The sequence below is a fragment of the Nicotiana sylvestris genome, chromosome 9 (assembly GCF_000393655.2).
Source record: "Nicotiana sylvestris chromosome 9, ASM39365v2, whole genome shotgun sequence".
In the NCBI taxonomy this organism is placed as follows: Eukaryota; Viridiplantae; Streptophyta; class Magnoliopsida; order Solanales; family Solanaceae; genus Nicotiana; species Nicotiana sylvestris.
The window spans coordinates 128,118,276-128,130,303 of NC_091065.1; the positions used below are offsets into that span (position 1 = coordinate 128,118,276).

The window sequence follows — 12,028 nt, forward strand, 5'->3', positions numbered from 1 at the left end:
TTATACTTCACCTGCTGACAGTTGAGGCACCGAGCTACAAATCCAACTATATCCTTCTTCATCCACCTCCACTAGTAGTGTTGCCTCAAATCATGATACATCTTTGCGTCACCCGAATGAATGGAATACCGCGAGCTATGGGCCTCCTCTAGAATCAACTCTCGAAGCCCATCAACATTGGATACACAAATCCGACCCTGCATCCTCAATAACCCATCATCACTAATAGTCACATCTCTAGCATCACCGTGCTGAACCTTGTCCTTGAGGACAAGAAAATGAGGGGTCATCATACTGCCACTCCATAATACTATCAAATAAAGAAGACCGAGAAACAACGCAAGCTAGAACCCGACTGGGCTCCGAAAGAACCAATCTCACAAACTGGCTGGCTAAGGCCTGAATATCCATCACCGTAGGCCTTTCCGATACGAGTAAATAAGCCAAACTCCCCAAAATCTCTGCTCAGTGACTCAAAGCATCGGCCACCACATTGGCCTTGCCCGGGTAATACAGAATAGTGATATCATAGTCTTTTAGCAACTCTAACCACCTCCTCTGGCACAAATTTAGATCCTTTTGCTTGAACAGGTGCTGCAAGCTCCGATGGTCAGTATAAATTTCATAGAGAACCCCATATAAATAATGGCTCCAAATTTTCACGGCGTGAACAATGGCAGCTAACTCAAGGTCATGAGCAGGGTAGTTTTTCTCATGTATCTTCAACTGTCTAGATGCGTAGGCAATCACCCTACCATCCTACATCAACACCACTCCGAGGCCAACCCGTGAGGCATCACAATAGACCGTATAAGACCCCGAGCTTGTAGGCAATACCAAAACTGGTGCTATAGTCAAAGTTGTCTTGAGCTTCTGAAAGCTTGCTTCACACTCCTCCATCCACTAAAACGGAGCACCCTTCTGGGTCAACCTGGTCATAGGGGCCGCAATCGATGAAAAACCCTCCACAAAATGACGGTAGTAGCCCGCCAAACCAAGGAAATTGCGGATCTCGGTAGCTGAGGATGGTATGGGCCAACTCTGCACGACCTCTATCTTCTTCGGATCCACCTAAACACCATCACTCAATACCACGTGGCCTAAAATTGCCACTAAATCCAGCCAAAACTCACATTTTGAGAACTTAGCATATAACTTCTTCTCTCTCAAAATCTGAAGTACAGTCCTCAGGTGCTGCTCATGATCTTCCCGACTCCGGGAATACACCAAAATATCATCAATAAAGACAATGACGAATGAGTCAAGATACGACTAAAACACACTATGCATCAAATGCATAAAGGCTGTTGGGGCATTGTCAGCCCAAACGACATAACAAGGAAATCGTAATGACCATACCGAGTCCTGAAAGCAGTCTTCGGGATATCTGTCTCCCGAATCTTCAACTGATGGTAACCTGAGCACAAATCAATCTTAGAAAACACCCGTGCGCCCTGAAGCTGGTCAAACATATCATTAATACGAGGCAAAGGATAGCAGTTCTTCAATGTAACCTTATTCAACTGGAGAAAATCAATACACATACGCATAGAACCATCCTTTTTCTTCACAAACAAGACAGGAGCACCCCCAAGGTGATACACTAGGCCGAATAAAACCCTTATCAAGCAATTCCTGTAACTGATCCTTCAACTCCTTCAACTCAAGAGGAGCCATACGATATGAAGGAATATAAATGGACTGAGTGCCCGGCAACAGATCAATGCCAAAATCAATATCTCTATCAGGCGGCATGCCTGGAAGGTCAGTTGGAAACACATCGGGAAAATCCTATACTACTAGACTAAATCAACTGAAGTGGTATCAATACTAACATCTCACACATAAGCTAAATACGCGTCATACCCCTTCTCAACCATACGCTGAGCTTTAAGAAAAGAAATAACTCTACTGGGAGTGTGATCTAAAGTACCCCTACACTCAACATGTGGTACACCTAGCATAGCCAGCATCACAGTTTTGGAGTGACAATCAAGAATAGAATAATGGGGCGACAACCAGTCCATGCCCAAGATAATATCAAAATCTACCATGCTGAGCAACAATAAACCGGCTCTGGTCTCAAAACCACTAAGAGCAACCAAACATGATCGATAGATGTTGTCCACAACCAGAAAATCTCCCACAGGAGTAGAAACATAAACAGGGGAACTCAAAGAATCTAGAGATACACCCAAATGCAGAGCAAAATAAGAAGACATATAAGAGTAAGTAGAGCCTGGATCAAATAGAACTGATGCATCTCTCTGACAAACCAATATAATACATGTGATGACAGAATCGGAGGCAACAGCCTCGGTACGGGCATATTATCTGGCCTGGCCTTCCCCTTTAGAGCGACCTCTACCTCCTCGCCCTCCACCTCTAGCTGGCTGAGCAGGTGGGGTAGCAACTAGAGCTGTAACCATAGCTTGAGAACTCTGCGGGACACGCTATGGCTAAGAAGTCTGTAAAGGTGCACCCCTCCCAAGTCTAGGGCAATCCCTCACCATATGACGTGTGTCACCACACTCAAAATAAGCTCCGAGAGGATGTGGTGGCTATGACTAGCTTGGGCCAGGTATGCTGGACTGACCTCTAAAAGCACCCCGCGTAGGAGGCGCGCTAGATACCGGTGGTGCATAATAAGGCTCCTGAGGTCTAGGAGGAGATGGAATATCATTGGCTGCTGGAAGAGTTGAATGAATAGGGTGACTTATTTAACCCCTACCATGACGACCTACTGCTGGGGCACGGGCACCAGAGAAATGGCCTGACTCTTGAGACCTCTTGGCCTCCCTCTCCTCTCTCTCCCTAGCATGTACACCCTCAATCCTCCTAGCAATGCTCACCACCTGCTGATATGAAATATCCATCTCTAACTCACGATCCATGCTAGACCTGATGCTGGGAATAATGCCCTCAATAAACTAGCAAACCCTCTCACGAGCAGTAGAAACCAAGGCTGGTGCATACCTAGCCAAAATGGTGTAACAGAAATCATACTCTAAGACAGTCATAACACCCTGGTGCAAATGCTCAAACTCGGCGTGCCATGCATCCCTAAGGCTCTAAGGAACATACTCTCTCAGGAACAGATCTGAAAATTGAGTCCAAGTCAATGAAGCAGCCTCATCCGGACTGTCTAACTCATAGGTGTGTCACCACTCATAGGCAGCTACTCAAAGCTGGAAGGTAGTGAAGGAACCCCCGCTCGATCCTAATATACCCATGGTACGGAGAATGCGGTAACTCTCATCTAGAAATCCCAAAGCATCCTCCAATGCTAGACCGCTGACTACAAGAGGCTTGTACCTTTTAAACCTCTCAAGCCTCAGCTGCTCCTCCTCGGAAGTTGTTGCCCTGTCCTCGGCCTGAATTAGCACTGCAGGAGGTACAAGAATAATCTCAGGACCTACTCAACATGGACTCGCTACTCAAGAGTGAGGGCGGTAGGAGTCTATGCTCCTCCCCCGGCCTGAGATTTAGCTGCAGCAAGAGGAAGCAACCTTGCCTAAGCCAGAGTGGTGTACATGCTCATGAACTGTGCCAAAGTCTCCTAAAGGGCTAGAGTAGTAGTAGTAGTAGGTGTGTCAGGCGCATGGACTCCAGCTGGAACTGGTGGTGGTAACTCGGCGGCAGCTCGCACAGGTGCCCTGGCTGCACCATGTGCGCGTCCTTGGCCTCTACTCCGGCCCCGTCCTCTGACGGCTGCAGTAGGGGGCGCGGGTGCCTGATCATCTCGGGTAGCACATGTCATCACCATCTGTGAGAGAATAGAAGATAGAAGTTTAGAATTGTGATGTCAAAATATCGCACGACAAGGAAATCAGATGAAGTAAAATTTTCCTAATAGTTACATAGCCTCTCGTAGATAAGTATAGACATCTCTGTACCGATCAACGAGACTCTAATAAACCGGCTTGTGATCCATGACTCCTATGAACCTAGAGCTCTGATACCATCTTGTCACGACCCTGGTTCGCCCTCCGTGAACCATCGTAATGGAACCTAGTCTCTACGACTAGGTAAGCCTAAATTACGGAAGAAAACCAAAATTTGTGGAATTAAAACAATTTAAAATAGTAATAAAGTAATAACAGTGTTTAAATGTGCCGCTCGGCATACACCATATTTAACTCTCAATACCAAAACATAAATCCAAGACCCAGAAACCCATGAATCACAAGCTAAGTAAAATACTACATAACTCTAACTCTGGAATGTCTAATAAGAGCAGCAAAATACAGAAGGGCTAACTACTAAAAGCAGTAATAGAAAGTGACTCCCTGGTCTACAGACGCGGCAGATGTACCTCGAAGCCTCTAAAGTAGTAGCCTCCCTGAAGGATGGTAGGCCTAAGTAGCGGTACCTAGATCTGCAGATTAAAAACATGCGCAGAAGGGGCATGAGTACACCTTAGCGGTACTCAATAAGTGCCAAGCCTAACCTCGTTTGGGTAGTGACGAGGAAGGTCAGGGCCCTACTAAGATTAAATAAATATAAAGATGATAGATAAGATAAGCAGTATTATTCAGAATCTATACAGGATAATAAGAGTATAATAATGGAAACAGAGAATGAAGGCAAACCACAAGGAAGTACCACTCATAACAAGGATGATAATCGGGGATCTCTTGGTATCCTCAATATATGCTAGGGATCTCATGGTATCCCGAGGATCTCTTGGTATCCTCAATACACGTTCCACAGATCTCTTGGTATCCCGCACCTCAGTCCAAATCATAAATACGTACAGGGGATCTCCCGGGATGCCATCCCGTAGTCCCAAATTAAAAACACACAGGAGCAACACAAGAATACTCAATTTAATGCTAATTTCATACCAAGTAAACAGTAAATTCTAACCTAATATGCTTCACGTATTTCAATTAAGGCAGTTTAAGCAAATAGGCAATTAAGTCAACTAAACATGCTTTTCTAAACTACAACAGACTAAATTCGCAAGTAGAATAAAACAGGAAAAAGGAACTCAAATGAAATACTTAAAGTAAAATGGGATTTTCAACAATTAGCTCAAGTATGCACTCGTCACCTCACATACAAGGAATTTCAATTATCAAATATATCACGTCCTAAGGGGAAGGTCCCCCACACAAGGTTAGGCAAGCCACTTACCTCGAACCGGCTCAATAATCAATCTGAAACCACGCTCTTTCCACTAGTACCTGACTCCAAATGGCCCAAATCTATTCAGTTCAATTGCATAATGTAAATAACACTTCAAGTAACTGATTCTACAATTAAATTCTAAGCTAATACATGAAATTATGTAAAATTACCAAAAACCCCTCGGGCCCACGTCTCGGAATCAGGTAAACTTTATATTTCCAGAATCTCATACTCTCACGAGTTCAGTCATACTAAAAGCATCAAAATTGGACCTCAAATGGTCCCTCGAATCATCACTCAAAGGCCTCAAATTAATCAAGCCCTAACTAACTGATTTTCCTTAATTCTTCATGCCTAAATTGATACAAAAAATCATTCCAATAACGAGTTTAGGGACCAAAGACCTTACCCCAATGAACTCCTCTGAAAATCCCTCTTGAAAATTGCTCCCCAAGCTTCTTCCCGTTTTGAAAAAAGATGAAAAATGGCTAAATTTCGCGAAGGCAAGAATTTAAATGTTCTGCCCAGCGATTTCCGCATTTGTGGCCCTGGGACCGCATCTGCGGTCTCGCTTCTACAGAGCCTAGGTCGCATCTGCGACTTTCATTTAAAGGGCCATTTTCTGGATCTGCGGTTACCCTCCCACAGGTGCGGTACCGCTTCTGCGGTGAACTACCCGCATCTGCGATTCCTGAAGAGATGGCTAAATTCTGCTTCTACGGCCACTTAACCCCTTCTTTGGCGCCGCACCTACGGAACCCAAACCGCAGGTGCATTTATGACAGAACCAGCAGTTGAAGCTGCAACTTTATTTCCAAAATCTTTTCGTCAATCATCCAAAATCATCCTGAGGTCTCCGTGACCTCAACCAAAGGCACCAACAAGTCACAAACCACTCTTCAAACTTGTACCAATCCTTAAAACACCTAAACAACATCCAAACCTCGAATTAACCATGGATTTAAGCCTAAGAACTCCAAAATTCTCAAAAATATGCTTCGATAAAAAAGTCTATCAAACCTCATCTGAATGACATGAAATTTTGCACACACGTCACATTTAACACTACGGAGCTACTCCAACTTCCGGAATTCCATTCCGACCCTCAGATCAAAATCTCACTATCGGGCCAGAAACTCAAAAAATTCAACTTTCGGTATTTCAAGCCTAAATTAGCTACGGACCTCCAAAATACAATCCGAACACGCTCCTAAACCCAATATTACCCAACGGAGCTAACGGAACCATCGGATTTCTATTCTGAGGCTGTCTTCACACTATTCCGACTACGGTCAACTTTCCAACACTTAAGCTCTTATTTAGGGACTAAGTGTCCCAAAACTCTCCGAAACTCAAAACCGAATGTCCCAACAAACAAAATAGTAGAAATAAACTTGGGGAAGGCAGTTAATAGGGGATCGGGGAATAAACTATTAAGACGACCGGTCGGGTCGTCACACTACACCGGTCAGAGAATCGATTATTGCTAGACGGGTTTACCGGGGTTGTACGGTGATAGTTTGTAGTCATCAAACCTCAGCTAACCTAGTTAATCTAGAGATGTTGGATTTTGATGTTATCATGGGGATGGAATGGTTGGCAGCTTGCTATGCCACAGTTGATTGTCGAGCAAAGGTAGCCAGATTTCATTTTGTGGGTGAGCCAGTTCTTGAATGGGTAGGTAATATAATGGCACCCAAAGATAGGTTTATTTCCTATCTGAAGGCGATTAAAATGATCGCAAAAGGGTGCATTTATCATATTGTGCGAGTTAGAGATGCAGATGTTGAGATACCTACACTTTAGTCTATTCCAATAGTCAAAAAGTACGTAGATGTGTTTACAAATGAGCTTCCAGGTATTCTTCTAGAGTGAGAGATTGATTTTAGCATTGATTTTCTTACAAGAACTCAACCAATATCCATCCCTCCGTATTGAATAGCACCTGCCAAATTGAAGGAGTTGAAAGAGCAGTTAAAAGATTTGCTAGAGAAAGGTTTCATCAAGCCCAGTACCTCCCCTTGGGGTGCACCAGTACTGTTTGTGCAGAAGAAAGACAGCTCACTGAGGATGTGTATCGGTTATAAGTAGCTAAACAAGGTAACTATTAAGAATAAGTATCCACCTCCAAGGATCGATGACTTGTTTGATCAGTTGCAGGGGAATAAATGCTTTATAAAGATATATTTGAGGTCGGGGTACCACCAAGTCAGAGTTTGGGAGAAAGATATTCAAAAGACAGCCTTCAGGACATGATATGGCCACTTCGAGCTCCTTGTCATGTCCTTCGGGTTGACGAATGCACCTGCCATATTTATGAACTTGATGAATAGCCTGTTCAGGCCATATTTAGATCTGTTAGTGATAGTATTTATTGATGATATTCTAGTTTATTCACATTCAGAGGATGAGCATGTGGACCACCTACGAGCAGTACTCTAAGCCCTCCGTGATTGTAAGTTGTATGTTAAGTTTTATAAATGTGAGTTCTTGTTGAAGTCTGTAGCATTCTTGGGGCATATTGTATCTGATTAAGGCATAAAGGTAGACACTCAGAAGATTGAGGCCGTGAAATCTTTGCCTAGACCTACCACTCTAACAGGGGTTCATAGCTTTCTAGGCTTAGCAGGATACTACTAGAGGTTTGTAGAGGGTTTTTCTTCCCTTTTGGCACCATTGAAGAAATTGATTCAGAAAGCAACTAAGTTTTAGTGGACGAAAGCTTGCGAGCGGAGTTTCCAGGAGCTTAAGAACAGGTTGACCTCAGCACCAGTTCTAACACTTCTATAGGGTCCAAAGGGTTATCTCATGTATTATGATGCCCCAAGTGTCGGGTTAGGATGTCTCCTGATGCAACATGGGAAGACAATTGTTTATGCTTCAAGGAAGTTGAGGAAGCACGAGAGGAATTATCCGACCCACGACCTCAAGTTAGATGCAGTTGTCCATGTACTTAAGATATGACGGCATTATTTATATGGTGTTCATGTTGATGTATTTACAAATCATAATAGCCTGCAATATATCTTAAAGCAAAAAGAGCTGAATTTGAAACAGAGGCGACGGCTAGAGTTATTGAAAGATTACGATGTTAACATTCTCTACCGTCTAGAGAAAGCTAATGTTGTGGTAGATGCCTTAAGTCGCTGATCTATGGGTAGCTTATCACATGTAGAGGCCGAGAAAAGACAATTAACTAGAGAGATTCATCAATTGGCTTGTTTGAGGGTTCGGTTAGTATATCATGGCAATGGTGGAGTTATACTCCAAAACACTACAAAATTATCTCTCATAGCTGAAGTCAAGGAAAGGAAGTACGAGGACCTAGAGTTGGTCGAGTTGAGAGAGCGAGTTCCGCAGCAAAAGAAGCCACTGTTAGAGCTCAAGGAAGATGGGATTCTTAGATACAGGGGTCATCTATGTGTTCCAGTTGCATCAGGGCTACGAGATAGGATTACATCACAGGCACATTATTCGTGGTACTCCATGCATCCTAGGTCAGCAAAGATGTATCATGACATTAAGGATGTGTACTGGTGGAATGATATGGAGAAGAACATTGTTGAGTTTGTCATCTAGTGTCCTAGTTGCCAGTAGGTGAAGGTAGAGCAGTAGAAGACTGGAGGGATAATGCAGACTATAGAGATCCCGACGTGGAAATGGAACATGATAAACATGGACTTTGTCACCGGTTTACCTCGTTCTCATCGTAAGTTTGATTCTATATGGGTGATAGTTGATAGGCTCATGAAATTAGCTCATTTCCTACCATTCATATCTATATATACAGTAGAAGATTATTCAAAGTTATATATTAAGGAGATAGTGCGGCTACATGCAGTACCGTATCTATTATATATGACCGTGGGGCCCAATTTACAGCACACTTTTTGAGGTCATTTCAGAGAGGTCTAGGGACTCAGGTGAATCTCAACACAACTTTTCATCCACAGACTGATGGACAAGCCAAGCGCACGATTTTGACGCTCGAGGATATGTTGCGAGTATGTGTGTTAGGTTTTAAAAGAAGTTGGGATGAATATCTACCTCTTATCGAGTTTGCATATAATAACAGTTACCACGTCAGTATCCAGATGGCTCCATATAAGGCTTTGTATAGGCGTAAGTGCAGATCTCCTATAGGGTGGTTTGATGTTGGAGAATTTGGGTCACATGGTCCAGACTTGGTTTAGCAGGCCATAGAAAAAGTAAAGCTTATCCGGGAGTAACTGTTGACAGCTCAGAGTCGTCAGAAGTCATATTATGATGTGCGGCGATGAGACTTAGAGTTCAGGGTTAATGACTGGGTATTCTAAAAGGTATAACCTATGAAGGGCATGATGAGGTTTAGCAAGAAAGGCAAGCTTAGCCCACGGTATATTGGGCCTTATAGGATCATTCAGACAGTGGGCCAAGTAGCTTATGAGTTAGAATTTCCCTCAGAATTGGAGTATGTCCATCCGGTTTTCCACGTATCTATGCTACAGAAGTGCATTGGTAATCCTACTTGAGTGGTGCCCACAAGTGATGTACAGATTACGGAGGACTTCTCATACAAGAAAACTCTAGTTTACATCTTAGACTGACAAATCCGCAAGCTACGAAATAAGGAGGTAGCCTCCGTGAAGGTTTTATGGAGAAACAAGAATGTGGAAGAGATGACTTGGGAAGCGGAGGAAAAAATGATGTCTAAATACCCCCACCCATTTCAAACTGAAGATATGGCTCGAGATGGGACACTACAACACAGCTCTATTCAGGCTAGTAGGTCATCACGTAAGCCCTTATTTTTCTGACTTTCAGTATTTATGATTTATGGCTATGTAAGGCAAAGTGTTGATATTTATAGAGATTGGCCATGTTTGGCATGCATAGTATGTTTTCTGGCTGCGTGCAAGTTGGTTTTAGTCTAGTGTACGGAGGAGAATCTGGAAAAAATTTCCAAAGTCTCTAAAAATGGACATTTGAGGACGAATGTTCCCAAGGGGGGAATGATGTTACACCGTATATTTTCGTACGTAAGAGTGTGTCATAAGCAACTAATGTAGGACCAAAAATGAAATAATATTTGAAGTATATAAATTAATTTAATCATGTTACCTCAGAGGTTACAAATATTGAAGATCATGAACAACAAATACAAAGAGGGTTGGAAGGTTCAGCAGCTAAGGAATTAAAGAAAACAATGTTTCGTTGAAAGTCGACAAGTTGGGAGTGGTATAACATGTACTTTTAGGTGATACTAGGGTGCTTAACATCATAAGGATGTTATTTTATGAGTTATATTAGTTGTATGATAGTCGTGTGTTATGTTTTGAAGTCAGGCGAGTGGTGGAACAAAAGTCGATGAAAGTCATCACAAGTTATGTTCATAAGTTTTGCTTAAACTTTGGGTCAAATATAACTGCGATTTTCTCCCAATATACTTAGAGTTATGGGGTTTTCCACTCATAAAATTGAAGATATATGAGTCTAATGTCTAACTCATTAACCCATTTGTCAATGTGATATTGGGGTAGAGAGATATGAGCATTTTTTCGAGACTGCACAGACTGCTAGGTGACAAGTAGGTGTGTCACCTACTTGCTTAAATGACAGTCCAAAAAGAGGCTATTTCGGTCGGCCAAAGAGACAATTTAAGGGCTTATCTCCTGCAATATAACACTCATAATATACCATAATTAACCAAACCTAAACCCCTGTAAACATCCTCCCAAAAATTGCCTACAAACACTAATTGATTTTCTCTCCCTTTCAAGTTCTAATAGGAGGTAAAATTTCGGGTTTGAAGAACCAAGATAGGAGATGAGTTATCCAACAAATAAGGTAAGTTTACTGATCTCTTTCATCAATTTTGTCTGCTGTAAATGCATGGTAAGTCGTTCTATATTTGTAAGAAGTCACGGGACGGTGATTGTAAGCCAGAGTTCGAGTTATTCACTTGTAGCGGACTATTTTGTAGACTGTTTTATGTTGATGTTGGGCTGCATGTTTTACTACTGTTTTGTGGAGTTTTATAGGAGGAAGGGTGTGTATATACACCTCATAAATTCAGGTTGTTGGTCTGGTCATTCATCATAATATTTTCAGGTTGTTTGACACTACTACGGTGGTTGTTTTGTGCTTGAAGATATTGGGGTGTGTCGGGCTATTTTGTGGTATTTTGTAGTGTATATAAGGTTGAAAATTAATGTATCTATCTGTTATTGTTGTGTTTTTGTGTTGTTGGTATTATCTTGAATTTTGAGGAAGCAAGGATTGTAGGGGAGATACTGCCCGTTTTAATACAAAATAAGCTTGTCATTCGTTGTGCGATATTTGTACCATTTGTAACTTAATGATAGTATTATTATCATCTTTGTAGATTACGATGGGAAAAAGGCGAGTTCAAGCTTGTGATTGGAAAGATTGTGATAAGGTATGTTAAGGCTAAGCCTTTCCTTCATTTTGACATGATCCAGTAACTACATGTGTTTGATAACGAGACATAAAGAGAAGTTCATATTCCTGAATTTATGTACATTTTCCTAGACTCATAAGTTATGAAATTCTCCCTTATAAAAACTTCATATTCAGTTTAGTTTTGTCTTCTTTCAGCCAAGACAGTAGAGAGTGTATATATATATACAGTATTACAGTATTTCCATAACCATCGAGCTATAATCGATGGGCAGGCCCCTATTGGGCAACCTCTGATCAAATGGTAAGTTATATACCGAGTCTACTGTGGTCAAGCGCCTATGAGGGAGCCCAGAATGGCCAAGATACAGAGCCTAGTATGGCTGAGCGCCTATGAGTGAGCCTACTATGGCAAAGCAGTTATACATATCGAGCCTTATAGGGCCAGACATTTATTTTACTTATTATATTAAGAGAGTTGAGTCAGTATTAGTAG

The 12,028-nt window shown here is 42.2% G+C and overlaps 1 protein-coding gene across 1 annotated transcript; it reads left to right on the forward strand.

Annotated features, from left to right (window-relative positions):
* Window positions 1–8,286: 8,286 nt before the first annotated feature.
* On the forward strand, window positions 8,287–8,712 carry LOC138878202 (uncharacterized). The gene has a single exon (XM_070157868.1). The coding sequence runs from the start codon at window positions 8,287–8,289 to the stop codon at window positions 8,710–8,712; it is 426 nt and encodes a 141-aa protein (XP_070013969.1).
* The last annotated feature ends 3,316 nt before the right edge of the window (window positions 8,713–12,028 follow it).